Below are 21,122 nucleotides of genomic sequence, written 5' to 3'. Positions count from 1 at the left end.
GACCATTCTACTTATTTGTTTCTGTTAACTCAATAAATATCAGGAACATTTGCGTAAAGCACTATGGTAGGTATTGGGGATATGGTGATATCAGACTATGGTCACCATAGTAATACAAAGTGAGTAGGAATTGTTCTTCAATCTCAAAAAATTTAAAATCTGTCAGAGCAGTAAAACAACAGTCATAGATTTCATACAATGGAGGTAGGCAGAGTTTTAGAATTAGAAACACAAATAAAATACTCCAAGGATAAATTTCCACTGAATTTTGAAGAGAAATGGGAATAAAGCTTCTAGCAACATGGAAGATCACACACATGTGAAAACCTTCCAGCCCCTTTTCAAACACAGGGAAATGCTGTATAAAATATCACCAAGTAACTTTTGGATAAATAGCCAAGTTTAAAACCAAGAGTAGAAACTCCACATCTCCCCCAAATTAAGAAGACATAAACTCAAAAATGGCTGGAAGAAAAACAGAATAGTTTATACTTCTGGATGATTTGGGGCTAGAGTACAAAGACCAGATAAGAACAAGTCCAGGCAGCAGGTAGATCTTTGTAAGAAAAGGGACCTGGAGCTAAACTACCTGCCTAGAAAGCCAGGAGAAGAAAAAGTCCAGAACATCTCCCACAGCCCTGGTATAAAGTCAGCTATGAAAAACTGAAACCTCCAGCCTAAGACATATAAGAGTATGCAGTCCAAATTCATAATTCGTACCTAGACAATTTACAGAGCCCAAATCCAGAAACTGGCACTAAAAACTGACCTGAAACCAGTGAAACCCATGTAGTCCCCATGGAAGCAAAGGCCAGAGGGATGATGATGTTTTATATCTTGATCACTGAAATCTAGACTACAGGAAACTAGATTCTACAGGACAAAGCACCCTGTTTCTTCAACAAATAAATTATAAAGATATGAAAACAGTTGGAAAGGAAACCCACAGACCTAGAGAGATTTAAGAGATATAGTAGTCAACAGACAAGGTATAGAGCTTATTTGGATCCTGACCCAAACAAGTAAAGGTATACACATATTTGACATTTGAAACAACTGAAAATTTGAGCAATGACTGGATATTTTAATATTAAGAAATTGTTGTTAATTTTTCTTAGGTGTTACGATAGTATGAGAGCTACTAAAATAGTTACAGATAAAATTATATGATGTCCTGATTTGCTCCCAAATACTATAGAAAAGCACAACTGCTGATGTGAGAACAGACTGAACAACAAAAGTAGCCAAGAATTTTAACTGTTAAAGCTAGGAGATGAACACATGGAGGTCCATTATTCTATATTATCTACTTTTGTGTTTTTTTCCTATAATAAAAGGTTTTTAAAAAAATAATGTATCCTTAATCGCTAAACAAATATATCATTTACCTCTAAAATAAATAAGAGTAGCAATATTTTGTTTTAATACATATGCTATCATCACTTAAAAGCTACATTTATTCTTGTTCTCTAATCTCAAAATTCATCTGATCTCTCTCCACCCCGGGTCGAGGCAGGCTCTGCTGTTTTCAGGCCTAGCAGACTTAAGAAAAAAGAAAACAAAAAGGATAAAAGACTAAAACATAAAAACCCCAAAACGAAAACGCTTTAAAATCTGAGAAAAAGACAGGAACAGAAAAGAAAAACAAAGAAAAAGCGAATCTTCCTCGGAGAACTCGCAGACACGTCACTTTTGCACACTTCCAGCCTGCCCGCCTGCCACCGCTGTGGCCACCGCACGGGGGCGTCCGCCGGGCCCCGTCTGTCGGTGTGGTGGGGAGCCACGTGCGTCCACGTGCGTCCACGTGGCGCTCCTGCCGCCCGTCTGCGCCGCATGGCCTCCGCGGCCCAGCGGTGAGGCGGCTGCGCGGTCGGTCCCCCAGGCTCCCCGAGCCGGCACAAATATTTTGTATCCCTTTTCTCTGGCTGTTATAATCTTAAGCCGCCAGGAGCCTGAGGCCTGATTTATAGAAAAACAGGTTTCCGGGAGGTAGCGTGGGCACTGTTTGGTTGCCTGTTGACGAATTTTTATAATTTGGAGGGAAATCCCCATTTTAATAAGTTTTTGAATTTGGAGCTTCAGACCAGAATAGCTGAAAATTACAAACTCCCAGAAAAGGCCATACTGTTCTTGAGGGCCTTTTGTCTGTGGTCTCTTAGGCTATTCCAGCTTCTCAGCTTCACTAGGCTCACAGGTGGCTGCAGCGCAGCCCTGGCTCCGAGAAGAGCCCTTTTTGTCCCACGAGGTTCCTAGAAGTTCTCCTAGCCGGGCTTGGGGGGGGGGGGGGGCTGGGGAAATGAATTCTGCGCCAGCAGCTACCCTGTGGCCTCCCCGTCCGTGGGTGACCTGCACTCGGACGTCACCGAGGCCATGCTGTACGAAAAGTTCAGTGCTGCGGGGCCGTACAGCCTCTGGGTTATGCGTACGTCAACTTCGGCCGGCTGACGCAGACCTGATGCTGAGGGGGCCTGGAATACCAGGAACTTGTATGCGATTAAGGGAAAGCCAATCCACATCACGTGGTCTCAGAGGGATGGATCCCTCTTTGAGGAAATCTGCTGTGGGATGAATCTCCATCAAGAACCTGGACAAATCTAGATACCAAGGCACTCTATGATACTTTTTCCCCTTTTGGAAACATTCCATCCTGCGAGTGTGTGTGATGAGAACGGCTCTAAGGGTTATGCTTTGTTCACTTCGAGACCCAAGAGGCTGCAGACACGGCCATCGAGAAGATGAAAGGCATGCTCCTCAGCAACGGCAAAGGGTTGTGGACAGATTCAAGTCTCGAAAAGAGCGAGAAGCCGAGCTTGGAGTCAAAGCTAAGGAGTTCATCAATGTGTCTATCACAAACTTTGGGGAAGAGATGGATAACGAGAGTCTGAAAGACCTGTTCAGTTTGGTAAGACCCTAAGTGTCAAGTGATGAGAGATCCCAATGAGAAATCCAAAGGTTTTGGCTTTCTGAATTAGAAAACAAAAAACAAAAAAGAAAAAAAGAAAAAACACAAGGATGCCAATAAGGCCGTGGAAGAGATGAATGGAGAAGAAATCAGCGGGAAAGTCATTTTTGTAGGCCATACACACAAAAAAGTGGAACAGCACACAGAGTTAAAATGGAAATTTGAACAGCTGGAACAAGAGAGAATTAGTTGATATCAGGGTGAACCTCTACATTAAGAACTTGGATGACACCATTGATAATGAGAAGTTAGGGAAGAGTTTTCTCCTTTCAGATCGATCACCAGTGCTAAGGTAATGCTGGAGGACAGGGGAAGCAAAGCAAATTTGGCTTTGCTTCTCATCTCCTGAAGACGCAACCAAAGCAGTCACTGAGATGAACGGACACATCGTGGGTTCCAAGCCACTGTACGTCGCTCTGGACCAAAGGAAGGAAAAGCAAAAGGCTCATCTGACCAACCAGTATATACAGCGGGTGGCTGGAATGAGAGCACTCCCTGCCAATGCCATCTTAAATCAATTCCAGCCTGCAGCTGGTGGCTGCTTTGTGCCAGCAATTCCACAGGCTGAGGGAAGACCTCCATATTACGCACCTAACCAGTTAGCACAGATGAGATCTAATGCACGCTGGCAGCAAGGTGGGAGACCTCAAGGCTTCCAGAGAATGCCAAGTTGCTATACGCCAGGCTGGACCTTTTCCCAACTCTTTGCCATCTGGCTCCAACTGGTAATGGTCCAGCCTCTCGTGTCCTCCCTACTACTGCTCAGAGAGTCAGGTCTGAGTCCTGGCACGGCTTGGCTACGGACCTTGATGGGGCTGGAACTGCCCAGCAAGGGCTGACTGAAAGCTGCCAGTCTAGAGGTGTTCCCACAGCTGTACAGAGCTTAGCATCTTGTGGTGCTGTGGCTGCTGCTGCTCCGCAGGCTGTGGCACCTTACAAGTACGCCTCCAGTGTCCCTAGCCCTCACCGTGCCATACTGCCTCTGCAGGCATCCCAGCCTGCAGTCCATGTGCAGGGGCAGGAGCCCCTGACTGCCTCGATGCTGACACAGCACCCCCCGCCCCCCCACCGGGAACAGAAGCGGATGCTGGGAGAACATTTGTTCCCACTCATCCAAACCATGCATTTGAACCTGGCTGGCAAGATCACAGAAATGCTGCTGGAGATTGACAACTCTGAGCTGCCGCACATCCTGCAGTCCCTGGAGTGTCTGCACTCCAAGGTGAATGAAGCTGTAGCAGTACTACAGGCTCATCACGCCAAGAAAGAAGTTGCCCAGAAGGTGGGAACTGTTGCTATTGCTACTTCTTAGACAAGGAAAAACTGATTCAAAAGTCAAATAACCCCTCCTGAAGTTCAGCTCAAGGTTTGAAGACTTCCTAGTTTTTCCTATGGACCTCAACATCAAGAATCACAAATTGCAAATTTAATAGGTCATTTTGTAGCAAAAGGTCAATTATGAAGTTCCTAAAATTTTTCACTTCAAAGAATATATTCTTTGGGCTCTGCTATGGTCCAGATAGTGTTGTCTTTTTTTCTATTGTGGGTTTTTATTTTTCCCCCCAGAAATTGGTTGTATTTGATATACCCAAGTCTTAAGTTTCTCAGTAAAGAAAAAAACTCCATAAAAAAATTCATCTGAAATGTAATTCTGAAAAAACTCACAACTGGGCTATAATGTTGATACTCCTTTACTTTGTTCTTATATTGTATACTTCATGTAATGCCCTTTATCCATTGTTTGACTGCACTGAGATCTCAGATTATATTTACAGTCATACCTCAGTACTTGTCACATTTTGACAGAAAAAAAGGTCAGCACTCAGTGCTTGCTTAGGACTCGTCGCACTTGCTAGATCCTAAATGAATCACCATGCTGCCCGAGAGAAAATGCTTCATGATACGTTGCTTGCTTGGTACTCATGGGTTTTGGCACTCATCACAAGTTCCAGAACAAATTAATGACAAGTATTGAAGTACCACTGTAATTGTTTTTATTGATTTTTAGAGACAGAGGAGACATCAATTCGTTTTTCCACTTATTTATGCATTCATTGGTTGCTTCTTGTATGTGCCCTGACTGGAGAGAGAGCCCGCTCTTAACCAACTGAGCTACCCTGCTAGGGTCTATGACCTCAATTATAAATTCTTGAATTAAAGTACCGTAGAAGTATCTTAATATAATGCACATGTAATTAAAAGGCAAATGCTATCTTCTGAAAATACATCAATATTTAAATTTCTTGCTTATTAACATTAATTTCTCAGCTGTTCTACACTCTATATGTCATACTTTTTTTTCTTTTTAAATACAACTGACCAACATATTATTCTTTTTTTTTTTTTAATGTTTTATTGATTAAAATATTACATTTGTGCCAATTTCCCTTCCCTCTGCTCCCCTCCACCCGGTGGCCCCCCTCCCTCCAGTTGTCCCCCCCTTTTAGATTATGTCCATTAGTTGTGCATACAGTTCCTCCCAACCTCTCTCCGTCTATTCCATTCCCTCCTACCATGATCCCCAATTCCTATATCATCTCCCTCCCTCTCCCCACTCCCCCTCCCTGTTGACCTCCCCCCAATATGCTTCCCGTACCCACAGTTCCTTTTCCACTTTCGTTGCCTGTTTAGTTTGCCTTTGTTTCATCTCCCTAGCTTCTGTTTTTTAAACCAGTCCCTTTAACATCTCATATAACAGTGGTTTGGATCTAATGAACTCTTTCAGTTTTATTTTGTCCTGGAAACACTTTCTCTGTCCTTCTATTCTGAATGACAATTTCGCTGGATAGAGTATTCGTGGTTGTAGGTTTTGGATTTTCATTACTTTGAATATTTCTTGCCAGTCCCTTCTTGCTTGTAGGGTCTCCCTTGAGAAGTCAGCTGATAGTCTAATTGGGACCCCTTTGTACATAATTCTTTTCTTCTCTCTTGCTGCTTTTAAGATTCTCTCTTTATCTTTAATTTTTGACATTTTGATTATAATGTGTCTTGGAGTGGTTCTCCCTGGGTCCAGTCTCTTGGGAACTCTCCTTGCTTCCTGGACCTGCAAGTCTATTCCCTTCCCCAAGTCTGGGAAGTTCTCCTTTATTATATTTTCACTCAATTTTTCAAGTTCTAGTTCATCTTCCTCACTCTCTGGCAAACCAATGATTCTTATGTTGGGCCTTTTATAGCTGTCCCAGAGGTTTCTGATCCTCTCATTGTTGCTTCCCATTTCCTCTCGCTGCATTGGTTGACTGCTTGTTCCTTCTCCATATTCCAGTTTGTTGAAATGAACTCTGGATTTTTTTTCCTCACCATCTGTCTCGTATGCGGTTTTGTTCCTTTCGTTATGAATGTTTTTCGCTTCTTTCTTATCTTTTTCCTGCTCTTTTGTGAATTCTGTAAGCCACCTGATAACAATGGCCCAGAACTGAGCCTCTGACAGGTTTCTTATCTGTTCATCTGTCAGGTTCTCTATCTGTTGCCTGGTGAGTTGTGTCACCGGGATTTCTATAGTTGTCTGCCTCATTTTGACAGATGCGTTTTGTTTTCTTGGGCTGGCTATAGGGGGCAGGGGGCAGTGCCTGCGTACGCGTCACAAATCAGCGACCGGCGCCTGTCTGCGACCTATTTCGCAGCCCTGTGGTGCTTTCTTTGGGGGCGGGGGTCCAAGATGGATTCACACAGTTATTCAGCTAGGAGACCGGGATCCGTCCTCTCGCCCCCCTGGGCCTCACTGTTCAAGGCGATGCGGTGGCTGCTTTCCCCAGTGCTGGGGTCGCGCACTGCCAGGGGCTTGACTGCCGCCGGGATTTTTCGCCGCCCCGCCGCTGTCTCAGGTGCGACCGCAAACAGCACTGCCCTCTTTAACTCTTACCTGCCCAAATGGCACCGCTGGTTTATAACTTCATATGTTGGGCTTCCGTGTAGTTTTATTTTCTGGAATTTCTAGTTATCCTTTGTTTTGAAGTAGTTGTATTCCTCTCTAGTTGTAGAGGGAGACCTAGCGTGTCCGTCTAAGCCTCCATCTTGGACCAACATATTATTCTTATCTTGTAGGGTAAAATGCTTTATTAGTAAGCCAAAAGGTTAAGTGGACATGTTCACTGTATTAATAAGTACAAGAAACAGACAGTTAACACTGAAATGTGAGGACAACTTTTTACTAAAGTTTAAATATGCTGTCCACTAATCCACCATTCATTAAACAATAAACTGAGCCCACCCCCCACCCCCCACTCCAGAGAGGGCATCGCCCTGCCAGCCCCTGTGACTGTTTCCCCCTCCTCATTTCTTTTCTGGCCTTAAGACTACTCTCTGAGATCCTGAATCTTTCAGTGGTCAGTGTCAGTGGGAGGAGGGATGGAAAGAGAAACTAGTCAGCTCCTTCCCACAATGACTCTAGTGCTAGTAGTTATATTTAGGCAAAACTTGGCAGTCTTCTTTCCCCTTTATGAAAGATTTTTTAAAAAAGATCTTATTTATTATTAGAAAGAGGGGAAGGGAAGGAAAGAAAGAAAGAGAGAGTGAGTGAGTGTGTGTGAGAGAGAGAGAAACATCAATGTGTGGTTGCCTCTCGAATGCCCCCAGCTGGGGACCTGGCCTGCAACCCAGGCATGTGTCCTGACTGGGAATTAAACTGGCGACCCTTTGGTTCACAGGCAAGTGCTCAATCCACTGAGTGACACTAGCCAGGGCCCCTTTATGAAAGATTTTGATAAAATGCAAAATAGGGTTTAATTTTCTTTTTTTATCAACTTTGAATTTGAAAATTTTGAGAACCTTGGTTCTTCGGTACTTAAGGGTAAAGAATTCCACCAAGGAGACTGCAACTTACAGAACTTGAGAATAAAGCCTCTTAGTATTAAAAAAAGTTCCTCTATTCCCAAATCATTACAGGGATGAATTTATGTCTAGTACCCAGATTCTTGAACTCTATTGCTCACTTGATGGGTCAATGGCACAATTTTCAAGATACCATGATCGTGTTAATGGTGGAAGATGCTACCATGATATAATTGGAAGGTCAAAACAGGAATCTTGTTAGATATAAGATCAAACCAATAATGATAACCAGCTATATTTAACTCAATACATATAAGTGATCTCTATATTTGGGTAAGTTTCTCAGCTCTTTTTAAGCTTTGCTACCAGTATGTGGTGAAAACTAGAAGTGTATCCATGAGGCAAGAGAGAGAGGATAGTATGGTTAAAGAAAACACATTCTGTGTTCTAAATAACCAACTCTAAAACATGTATTGCCTCTGACTTCATAAGAATTACACATACATTTTTAGGAAAAAATAGAAAATAATTTATAAAAAAAACCGAAACATTCACTCAATTTTACCATCAAGAGAAAAATCACTGTCAGCATAATGGCACATTTCTTTTCAGTCCTCCTTTTATTGATTTACAGGAAATTTGAGTATTTTCACAAACTTTAAGCCTTCATTATGTAAGTTAAAAACATTTTCCCCCATTAAACATCTTTAAGTTTTTAAACATGGTTCCAAAATATGTTTTTGGGATTCTGATTAAGTCTACACTGAATCCAATGAGGGCTGTCCAGAAAAAGTCCAGCCATTGTTAATACAGCGAGGATGGTTTGTGCGACATAAATGTAACCTGGCAGCCAAGGAAAGTGGACTGGAATGCGCATGCATAAACAATGATGACCTCACTGTACTGGTCAGTGAGGGAGGTAGATACTGTTGAGTGAGCACACGTACTGTGTGGCCATCGCATTCAAAATGACTGAGCAATTAGAGCAACATGCCTGTGTTAAATTTTTCATTAAGCTTGAATTTTCCTTGGTGGAAAATATTTGGATGATTCAGAGGGCCCCAGCCATGGGCAGCTGGTGACTGGCAGCTTCATTGTGATAATGACTTGATTGCCATATTCTTTTCAATGTTTTATTTTGTGAAGCTACATTTGCAGTGACTGCTAAAGTAATGTGCAAAAATCAATACAAAATAGAAAATAACCACTAATAATTGTGGTTATTTAAGAATGAAGTATAAAATCACTGGAGTGTCATCCTGATGTGCCAGGGTTGTGGGTTTGATCTCCAGTTGAGGCACATTCAGGAATCAACCAATAAATGAATAAATAAATCAAACAACAAATCAATGTTTCTCTCTCTAAAATAATTTAAAAGACATTTTTGCACACTACTTTTTAATGGCTCTTAAGTTGTTAGGACATAGGTATTACTAAGCTATTTGTATCTAACTACTTAATAATACCTGTTCTTTCAACCTAGAGGTGCCATGAACCAAGTGCAGTGAAAGGAGAAAGTTTGGGAGCCTCTGGTATGTACTCCTGTTACTGGTTTCTTTCACTGAATATCATTTGTGATATTCATCCATGATTTCAAACAGGTGCAGTTCATTCATTTTCACTGTGTAATAGTCCATTTTATGACTATTCCACAATTTATTTATTAAACAACTTCCACTTCTTGGTTATAAATTGTCTTGCTATGAACTTTCTTAAGTGTATGTATCTTTTTTTTTTTTTTTAAGATTTTACTTAGTTTCAGGCACATGTAAAATAACTCCCTTCACTTTAGCACAGTGCCATATTCCACAGACATACAACTATTATGGGTAAAAGTATACCAGAAAGAAGCAATATTAAAACTTCGTGAACTACATGAAACAGAAAATGCGGGAAAAGCATCATCTGTTCATACTTACTAATAACAATCTTCAAATGGGAAGCTTCAATTAGAAGCAAGTTACTAGAAGATATCCAAGTATTTCATTTTGAGAGAATACAACTACTAAATGTACTCTGATGAAATTTCCAATGACTTTTCCCTAAAAGTGTAAAAGATTGCATATGATTTAATAAAATGGACAAAGTTAGCACATATACAGAGTGGAAGTTTCCAACTGAGAAAAATCACTCAACCTTCCCTGGGAAGAATGAATCTTAAAATACAATAGATGTATACAAATGTCAATGTATCAAAGGGATTTGGAATGAAGGGAGGTTTTTCTCTAACCTCCCTCCCACAACATATCAATATGAATGACCAAAATGAACCTTCTCCAAATATTTAGGGGGAAAACATCTGAATTTTTAGAATTGGTGTAAAGCAGTTAGATTTAGTAGAATGTATCAAGTCGGCTGCTTTCTGAAAAATTATTCTGGGATGGAGAAAGCAGGCAATCTTCCCAATAAAAAAACTGCGATAAAACACCATACATATATGAGAACATACACATCTGTTAAATATCAGTTACACTGTTCCAGCCAACATCAAAGCAAGAGGAAATAACTAAGATCTAAAAAAATAAATCATGCTCTATTTTTGGTCAAATTTTCTATGGGTGGCTACTGGAGAATAGGAGTTATCCACGCCAATTTCAAGGCAAGGAGAAGTGAATAATAAATCCACTGTTCACATTCGAATGTTGGGTGCGGGGAGGAAAAGGGAGGCTCCAAGTCCATAAAGTTCTCCTCCCTCTCTAAACACTGCAAAAATTGTCCACATCTAAATCTTACTCTTGAAACTCCTTGGAGAGTGACTTGAAGACTTTTTGTAGTGATTTTTGAGGGGGAGCGATTTAGGAATGCTGCAAGATTGCAACTTCCAAACACATGAACATAATTTAAATTCTAAAGCATTGTTCTTTTAGGATTTACCCCCTTCCTTTCAAATAGTTTATCAACACTTCCATGTTAATTAAATCCCCAATTTGACTCCAAATACAAACGAAAACCAAAGCTTTAAAAAATAGGCGAATAATACACATAACTGTTTCTAAGAATTCCTCAACTCCCTCTCGATTAAGATAAGGAAAGAGAAACCAAGGAACACGAAACAGGGAAAAATACTCGGGAAGGAGGACGGCTAGGAGAGGAGGAAGGGGGCGGGGGTGGGGGAGAACAGAGCAAAAGGTTCAGCTGATGCTGACATTTAACTGGAAGAGGGCAGAAAATATCCCGAAGACACAGGCTAGAAGGGAAGGACTGAGTGGGACAGGGGCGCAACAGAGAAAGTCCACCCAAAGGCCAATTTCGGGGGGCACAGTGTAGGAGGGAACACCAAACCGGGGACCCATTTGGAAGAGATACCAATCAAGACCCAAGAGCTAAGGGACAGAGACTATGGAGCTAGGGTGTTTCTATACTGTAAACTCCGAGATTGCACCAGATGTCCCGGGAGACCACCATGCTACGAGGGGTGAGGGGTTAACTGCGGGGGTTCGCAGACGTGGAAGGGGGTGCGGCCCCCTCGGGTGTCGGCGGCATAGCAAAGAACAGGCCCACGGTCTGTACCTTGTAGTAAACATCGAACTGGATATTCTCCGGCAAGGAGCGGATGTCTCGGCGGGAACGGATGTAGTTGTCCACGACGGCGGAGATGGCGGTGTTGTAGAGAGTCTCTGGGATCCACTCTAGTTCCACGGCCGCCATCTTCCTTGCCTCCTCCTCCGCCTCCTCCGCCTCCTCCTCCCGAAGGCCCCCGCCTCCCTCCGTAGCGAACTCCTCTGCGGCCCCGGAGGATTCGGAGGGAAGGCGGCAGCCACCCACGCGGGCTCACGGCAGAAGGGCACGGCCACCCTGGCTTCTCCGGGGGCGAGCTCTGGGGCAGCGGCAGCGGCCGTAGGCCCCGGTGAAGAGCGGGACAGGGAGCAGGGCACAGCGAGCCAAGGCCTCACATTCCGGGTTTAACAGAAACCCGGGTTCCGTCCCAGCGTCGATCTCTGCAGGGGCGGGACTGCGTGTGCGCCGTCATGACGTCAGAGCACGCCGACGCGCTGGAGGAAAGGAATGCGGCAGGCGGAAAACTTGGAAAGGAAAGAGCTGTGACCCGTTCCACCGAGAACGTACTTTCTTCCAAGGAACCGCAGTTGTGTGGACTCGGGTAGACTTTTTACACAGGGACCAGTTTTTTTGTTTTTTTTTTTTACCTGCACATTCCGAGTCAGTTGGGCGCATCAGTCCCTTCAGCAGAACCTGCCTTACGCACTGCCCCTTTCGTGGCTCAGGTAAAAATTTGGATCCTCCTCGTCTCGCAAAAATGCACAATAATGAGTACATTGAAAATTATACATTCGGGAATTCACAGTACTCTAGAAACCTTGGCTTAGACTCCATTCCCTAAGCTAAGTTAAGAACCTTTGGTCCAGGGACTAGGGGTCAGAATGGAAGGGAGACTTGCATTTCATGGTATAACCATTCTCACTGTTTGAACTTTTTTTAAACCGTGTTTCTTTTTCCAAACAAAATTGAGAAAGAGAGAAGAAAAGAACTCTTGCTTTAGAAAAATTTATTAGGAAGGTTAGCCTGATTATGGAGTTCACAAATAGTGGTGATAGGACTCAGTAGTAGGATAGAAATGAGGGTTTCAGTTTTTTCCCCACAATTCTAGTCTGGGCTTCAGGAGATTGTTGAATAATTGAGAGCACTTGTTGCAATTTCCTTCCTTCCTCAGCCTGAACATCAGCTATATATGTAACTTAATTTTCCAAGTCTGCGATTTCAAGAACTTTATTCAACATTTTTCTGCTTGAGGAATTTAATAAGGAAGTTACGGGCCATAATTGGTGACACTTTAATCTCATAGTCACTCTATAACAAGGTAAAACCTGAAGACAACAATGATGATAATATCCTGATATTTAGAACTAAAGGAATTGGAAGTGGTTCTTCCAGTTCGCCTGGGTATTTCAGTGTTGAGTGGTTAAATAATTTGGCGAAAAAGAAAGAAGACTTAGTCCTCTTCTTGTCTGTACCAGTTGTTACTCTAATCCACATACCTAAGAAAGCTGTGGTTGGCCTTAAGGTAGCGTTGCCAGACATAGCAAGTAAAAAACGAACAAATGTCCAGTTATGTTTTAATTTCAGATAAACAATGATAGATTTTTAAAATATAAGTATGTTATCATACATGCAGTAGTTTTCCCCACCATGTCTAGTCATTCAAATACATTAGTTCCTTCAGCAAATCCTGTATCAGTAGTTCTTAGACCTAGACCTTTAGAGGCTGTTTGATCCTCTTCCCACAAAAATGCGTAATTATCCATGCAAATAACCATCATTTATCTGAAATCCAAATTTAACTGGGCATCTGTATTTTATCCAGCAATCCTACCTCAAAGGACCCATTAATCCCCTGAAATTGAATGCAGGTGTTCTAGGACATGTTGGTTGAATTGGTATCTGGACTCAGATCCTATAAACAGGTTGTATCAGACACACATATTGATTGCTTTATGGACCTTAGATGCTGCTGGACAGGATTAGACATCCCAAAATGGATATAGACAGTGTGGTCTCTGTAGATGAAAGGGCCTCTTGGTCCCTTCTGCATTGTTTTGAGATTGAAAGTTACTAAAATGTGTGTGATAGACTGGGAGGCCCTGGTCAAAGGCAGACAGACTGCCCCAAAGGACAGGGACCCAGAGAAACAATTCATCTTGAGGGGTGGAGCAGTCAGGACCAATGGGCTGGCATCTATACAAAGGACACAAAGGGTAGCATCAACCCAGAACTGGAACCCTTCTATAGGTTTGGACCCTCTAGAACTGTCTGAAACCAGTAGAAACTAAGCCATTTTTGTTGTGGACCACCCTCAAATGAGGAAGAACTGTTCTCCTTTGTACCCTAGGACAGTGGTCCCCAAACTTTTTGCACAGACCGGGTGGCAGGGGGAGTGGGGGACGGAAGACAGGAGGCAGAGCTCAGGCAATAATGCCTGGGAAGCTTTGCTGGCTCACCTCCTGCTGTGCGCCCTGGTTCCTAACAGGCCACGGACCTGTACCTGTCAACAGCCCAGGGTTGGGGATCACTGCCCTAGGAAATTAATGAATTCTAGCAGAGCTGGGATATGAACGCAATAATTATATAAATACTGGCTTTCATGTTTTGAATAATAGCATAGCATCTGAGTTTTTAGTGGTCAGGGCCAAATCATAAAAAGGTTTAAATGTGATGCTAGTAGCCTTGAACGTTATCTTAGAGATGATAAGGAGTCTATAAAGGATTGTAAGCAGGGAAGTAAAAGGGTCAGTGTGTCAGAAGGAAAACAGGAGTTATCTGTGACCTACAGAGCCAGAAGGAGGTTAGAATTTTGCATTGTCAGCTATAGAAGGGTAGAATAAGAAAGAGGGCTGCTAAACTGTCATGGATTCCTGTGCATTTTGGTGGACAGAGGCCCTCTGTATCACAAAGTTACCCTTATAGTTCATCAAATCCCCTTTAAGCCTTGACTACCAGTAGCCTCAAATTTAGTGGGGAGCCTTGTACCATCCAGAGCTATGTGAGACATGAACCTGGCCCAAAAAGAATTATGATAATCCTAAGAGGTGATACACATTGTGACCACTCAAAAACTGCAATTTCTTCCTTCATCAAGGTGTGGGGTCTAATTACCTTCCTCTTGAATCTAGTTGAATTGTGTCTACTTCAACAAATAGTGTATAGGAGAAGTGATGCTAAGTCAGAAAAGGACATGCAGAATCCACCATGTTCTCTGGAATACTCACTCTTGGATTCCAGAACCACCATGTAAAAAATGAATTTTCCTAAGACCACCATGCTCTCAGAAAGCCCGAGCCACATGAAGAGGCTATGTGTAAGCACTCTGGTCAACAATCCCAGCTTAGGCACCAGTTGGTTCAGTGAAGTAACCAGCTATGTTTCCAACTTCAAGACATTTGAATCATCCTCAACCACACTAGTATTCCCAGATAAGGGCCCAAGTATCATGGAGCTTAGACAAGTATCCCTGCTCTGCTCTGTCTGAATTCCTCACCTGTAGGAGCATAATAAAATGGTTGTTCACTTTATCATTAAAGTTGGGATGGTTTTTTATGCCACAGTATATCACTGGAACACCCCATTCCAATCCCCAAAGTCCTAGGAACCCATCACTTTCCATTTTGAACCTAGTTCCTTTCTGGGCTACATATTACTAAGCATATGAATCCACTCATGAAAATGATACAATTCATAACCTGTAGTGGACAATTAACTACCTGCTAGACTACTTATAAGAGTGAACTCCCTAACCATAGACTATCAGAATGGAGACAATGATTTTTGTCTTAAATTTGTAGTCTTTTTCAGAGCCCTCCAAGTCTAAATCCACATATTCAACACCCATCAACCACAGACCAACAATCAGCACATGGACCTCATAAATAGAGTCATCAAGGCACACCTATTGCACCAGCATCATATAGACAAAATGACTGGGTTCTGTAACTTATAACCACCAAAGAGAAGAGCAAGACTTTGCCATTAAGTTCTTGTCACTTGGGGAAATAATGCAGATAGAAAATCTGGCCCAATTCTCATCCTTCAGTACAATTACCCATATTTGCAAAAAAACTCAGAGTTTCCTGAATATGTTCATTGTTACTATCATCTTGTCTTGGCCTCTTTAAAGTCACCGTGCTTGCTACATGTGGCATTCTGTCTCCAAAATTAATCCAGACTGCTACCTGCTGGGATGCTCCCCTATTCTTGATCTCTTTATTTTGAGGAAGTCCACTTGGAACCTGCCCTGCACAGTCTGCCTACTTACCTGACAAGAAGTAGAGAATCAGCATGAAGGTCTGAGTGGTTTTGGGTATGTACTGCTAATGGTTGCCCAATGTATGGAATAAAAGTGTATGGATAATCCTTGGAAAGACAACATAATAATAATACAGTACGAGAAATACTGTGGTAGAGTTTGCACAAGATATTATGGGAGTACTGAAGAGGAGATAATGAGTTGGTTTTGGATATAATAATGCTATAAGAGTCCCAATATAGGTCAATTCTCAAAGTATTTTTAGTTACAATGAAGTTCACAGGAAAATAACACTTGAACAGATTTATTTTAACAATTACAAGTGGGTTTATTTCACCTTGACATGCAACTCCAAAATCTGGGAAATTTTTTCTAATGATCAGAATATAAAAACTACATGAAAAATTGAAACAAAGTTGTGGTCCTTTATTTGCGACAGTGAAAGTTACAACTTTTCCAATTTGATAGAAAGTAGGGACAAGGTAAACTATATGCAAAGTAATATAGTCATATAATAATAACTCGAGCCATTTTATAGAGATACAATTACTAAGTGGATCCAATCCACCCCCAATTCCCTACCAATCATTTTAGTTAGAACATACAAATGACACAGATTTTTAACTTAGAAGAAAAAATATATGGCAAGGTCATTTACTAAGCTTAACAACACACTTAGAAATTGGGTACAGTTTTGGATTTTTAAAGGTTGATATATCCATAAGATACACAGGGAGACTTGGGAAAGGTTTCAAAAGTGAGAAAAAAGAAACTCAATAATGTCGATGATAGTTGAAGGCAAGAGAGTATATCACAAGAGAGGATGAATGTGTAATTTAAGAGAGAAGAAAAGGTTAAGAGATCACATTATAACCTGTTTTGTGACATCTCTTAAATGTCTTATGTTATAATTTAATTATGTCATGTAGATATCTTATCTCCCCAATGAGCCCATAAGCATCTTGCAGACTGAACAAGAAATATTGTGCATTTCATATACCAAGCTTAATGCAGTCATAGGGTGAGCATTCAGTAATTGAATTAATAAATGAACACCCTGCTTACTTCCAGAAAGCATTTGAGGCCATTGTTATAAAGCCAGTAAGCAACAGGACAAATTCAAGTTTTAAAAGCCCTGGCTGGTGTGGTTCAGTGGATTGAGCACCCACCTGCGAACCGAGGGATCACGGGTTTGATTCCCAGTTCGGGCACATGCCTGGGTTGCAGGCCAGGTCCCCAGTTGGGGTTGTGTGAGAAGCAACCACACATTGGTGTTTCTCTCCCTCTCTCCATCCCTTCCCTTCTAAAAATAAATAAATAAAATCTTTAAAAATAAAAATAAACGAATAGACCTTTCTACCTCCCTTTAGGGAGAAAAAACAAAGTTTTCTGTATCATAAGAATTTTAATTTAATTCCTTTAAACAAATTTTTAAAAACATGCATTTTAAAATACTGTTTTCTTTTAAAAATTGTGGTAAAATATACATACCATGAAATTTATTATTTTAACCATTTTAAATGTATAATGCATTGGCATTAAATACATTAACAATGTTGTGCAACCATCACCACTTTCCATTACTAGAACTTTTTCATCATCCCAAACAAAAACTCTGTACCCATTAAACAACAATTACCCATTTTCTCATCTTCCCAGATCCTGGTAGCCTCTAATGAGTTCCCCTATTCCAAGTACCTCATATAAGTGAAATTATACAATATTTGTCCATCTGTGTATGGCTTATTTCATTTAGTATGTTTTCTTTTTCTTTCTCCCCGCCCCCTTAAAAAATGTTTTATTTATTTATTTTTAGAGATAGGGAAAAGGAGGAAGAAAGAGAGGGATAGAAACATCGATGTGCAATGTGTGAGAGATACATTGGTTGCCTCTCGCCCACCCCCAACTGAGACCTGGCCTGCAACCCAGGCATGTGCCCTCCTGACTGGGAATCAAACCATCGACCTTTTGGTTTGCAGACCAGCATTGAATCCACTGAGCCATACCAGCCAGGGATTTCTTTTTTTTTTTTTAAATAAAGGGTTTATTGAGCCATATGCTAGCCAGAAAAAAGACCAGGTCTTGGGGCATGCAGTCTGAACCACCAGCAGCAGGACTAGATGGGGAAGACAACATGTCCCTTTTAGCATATGTTTTCAGGGTTCATCCATGTTGTATCACATGTCAGAATTTCATTCCTTTTTAAGCCTGAATAATATTCTAGTTTATGTATATATCACATTTGTTTATTCATTCATCTGTCCATTGCCATTTAGATTGTTTCCACCATTTAGCAATTGTGGATAATGCTGCTATGAACATAGGTGTACAGCCCTGAGTTTGTCCTGCAAACTAAAGGTTGCTGGTTCTATTTCCAGTCAGGGCACATGCCTGGGTTGCAGGCCAGGTTCCCAGTTGGGGGCGTGCAAGAGGCAATTGATTGATATTTCTCTCTCACATCCATGTTTCTCTCTTCCTCCCTTCCCCTCGCTCTAAAAATAAATAAATAAAATCTTTTTAAAACAGCATAGATATACAAACATCTGTTTGAGACCCTCTTTTCAATTCTGGGTAGATGCCTAGAATTGCTGGATCATAAGGCAATTCTACATTTAGCATTTTGAGGAACTGCAAAACAGTTTTTCACATCACTCTTACCGTTACGTATTCCTACCAGCAATGCACAGGGGTTCCAATATCTCCACATCTTCAATAACACATATTTCCCATTTTTTAATAATATCTATCCTGATGGATGTGAAGTGCTATTAAGATATTTTTATGTTGCCCTGGTCAGGTACTTCAGTTGGTTAGAGTGTTATCTTGATATGCCAAGATTGTGGTTCGATACCCTGTCAGGGCACATACAGGGAGCAACCAATTAATGCATAAATAACTGGAACAACAAATTGATGTCTCTCTTGCTCTCTCTCAAATTAATAAATAACAATTTAAAAAATTTTTTATGTTTCGCAAAATTCACGTTAGGCTAGTGAGATAGCCCAATAAGAAGAGAAAATATTAATATGTTAAATGTGCAAATTCCAACTTAATTTATAGATGTTTCCTCACCTGCTCAAATAGACATGTATAAGAATGTTTGTACATCTTGTTTATGTGGTAAGATACCAGTTTTAAAATGCGAACAACAACCCTTCCCCCACATTGAGGCAGCAGATAGAATAGTTCTATGCCCATTTGTTTTAAGTGAGAGAACACAGAAGAGGAAAACAAGGAGCCCTTTCTTTGTTTTCGTGTTTCCAAAATGTAGGCTCTGAAGGGAAACAAAAAGAACTCTTATGCATAGACAAAACAGTAGATTTGATGAATAGAGCCTCCCCATTCCTCACACCAGCCAGTTTCCCTGGAAAGGAGAAAGGAAGAAGGGGGAAAACCCGAAGTGGAAAGTATAGGAATGTGATTATAGAGGAAGTGCCTTACACCCTGTCCCCTCACGACAACTACCCCTCACCCCCACACTCCTGCTCGGGTCCTAGAATAGAAATGAGAAAAGATTCGAGGGCATCTGAGTACAGGGGGTTTACTTTCATAAATAGAGTCCAGAAAGGCAGTAAGAATGAACAATGGCATCAGCTGCCTGATAGGCCCAGGCAGATGGGCCTTTGACAACATCACAGGGCCCCATGCATGATAAAGGAGTAGTAGAATGACTGTCTTTAATTACCTGGGGGTAACCAGCATCTATGAAGTGCTTTGAGCAGCCTAAGAGTTGCTTAGAACAACAGAATCATTTCTGTGTGTCAAAGAGCTTTAGCCTCCCAGAGATGGCTACTGACAACCCAACACGGGGACTGACAATTCCAATACACCAGAAAGTGACTTTGAGGGAGGAGAGAGAAATCTGTCTCTCAAGAAAATCTTGAGATCCAAAGGGGGAAAAACACAGAAATGGTGGACATGAACTAATTTTGGTCCTTGGACCACATGACTCAATATTCAAATTCCAGGGATAGAGAGTCTTAATTGACTAGGTTGGGCCAGGAGCACAAGGCAATATAATTGACTATTCACCAAGATTACATCTAATATAAAGATTACCTAAGGAAAAAATCAGTTGGTGTAATCAGACAATGAGGTCAGGGATGTCTGGCAAGCAAAAACTACAGATGTCTCCCAAAGCTGAATTCACCCAATGTATTTACTGGGTCAAATATATAATGCTTTTAAAAAAAATCAACTTTACTAAGGTATAACTTATGTACAATAAAAGTGATACATTCTAAGCGTACAGGTTGATGACTTTTGACAAATGTACACATATATGTAACCACTATTCCAATCAAGTTGTACATTTCCATCTCCCCAGAAGTTCTCTGGTGTGCCTTTGTAGTCAGGTTCCCCAACTGCCCCGCCCCAGGCAACCACTGATGTGATTTCTAGTAGTATTGATTATCTCTGTTTTAGAATTTCATGTAAATGGAATAATAATATTTATTAATATTTTATTTTATTTCCTATTAGCTTTTTAGCTATACATCTTTATTATTTTTTTCAGTGTTTTCTCTAAAGCTAATCATATCTATTCTTAACTTACCAAAGTCTATTTAAGAGTCAATACTGTGTTTTTCTTCCCACTTCCCACTTTCTACTTAACCCTTATCCTTACTTATCTGACACTTCCTGCTTCACAATGAAATAAATTTCTAGCAAATAAAAATTTACAAATAAATTTACCTGCTCTCCTGTGTGGGGAACCGCTCCTTGTGATTTAGGGAATTGTAGCCCCGGCCTGAGCATGACCTGCTGCCGGCACCCCAGCCATGCTTGTCTTTAAGTCTCAACAATGGCTGCGTGGGAGACATACCCGAAAACCATTCAGAGGGTTTCCGTGGAGATTGGATTCAAAGAATATTAATATGCTTTAGAACTTGCTCTGCTTTCCTTTATCTTATAATTAAGTATAAACAATCTCTAACAGGGAGCATTTGAAACCTTGTACCTAGTGCCAGTGTGGGGTCAAAATGTTTAATAGACCCTGGCACAGATTATTCGTTGTACCTGCTGTACTGGAACTTGTAATCAGTTATTGTTAATTGTAACCTAGGCACCTGAAGCTATTGATGATTTATGAATGTTGATTTTGTATATCCCATGCATATCCTTCTCAATAAAAAGCATGAGGGACAAAGGTCTAACTGCTGTTCTCCACTAGAGAGGCAGTCACCTTCCTTCCCCCAGACATAATGAAAAGTCCTGGGTAAAAGTTTGTTCCGCCGTGGTCATGAAGCCTCTGCTGGACAGAACAGCTTCCAACCAAGCCCAGGGTGCGTGAGGCACCTCTGCCATACTCCTGTATTTTGTTGTCATATCTTTTCCTTCTACAATACATTTATTGAAAGCTTCTCCTTACTTGTTTGTTTTAAACTGTCATTGTCTTCTAAGTAAATTATAGGGGAAAATAAAACAGTCTTTTATATTTCCCTGTTTATAATTTCTGATACTCTTGTCTTCCTTTCTGAAAATCCAACTACTTGGAAAGATAGTCATTTTTTAGACTAAACTTCTTATTTTATGCTATGTTAATTCATATTCCTGCCAGTAGTGGCAGTGACTTTCCTATATAAAAATCAGAGCAAGTTAGGAAATATGATGAAAGGAAAGATTCAAAGAGCAATA

General features: G+C 41.1%; 1 protein-coding gene and 1 pseudogene across 1 annotated transcript in view; one reads left to right on the top strand and one right to left on the bottom strand.

The window, feature by feature from the left end:
- The window catches only part of APPBP2 (amyloid beta precursor protein binding protein 2), a 46,334-nt gene extending 34,662 nt beyond the window's left edge, over positions 1-11,672 (bottom strand). The window contains exon 1 of the mRNA XM_090291766.1: positions 11,240-11,672. Coding sequence (XP_090147892.1) covers positions 11,240-11,377 — 138 coding nt within the window. The 5' untranslated portion in view covers positions 11,378-11,672. The remainder of the gene's footprint in view (positions 1-11,239) is intronic.
- Positions 82-4,274, top strand: LOC149998682 (polyadenylate-binding protein 4 pseudogene; annotated as a pseudogene).
- Positions 11,673-21,122: the final 9,450 nt, after the last annotated feature.

This window comes from Furipterus horrens, unplaced genomic scaffold (genome assembly GCF_987537825.1).
Source record: "Furipterus horrens unplaced genomic scaffold, mFurHor1.1.pri manual_scaffold_11, whole genome shotgun sequence".
Taxonomy (NCBI): Eukaryota; Metazoa; Chordata; class Mammalia; order Chiroptera; family Furipteridae; genus Furipterus; species Furipterus horrens.
Note: the sequence above shows the minus strand (reverse complement) of the source record. Positions and strands in the feature narration are given on the sequence as shown.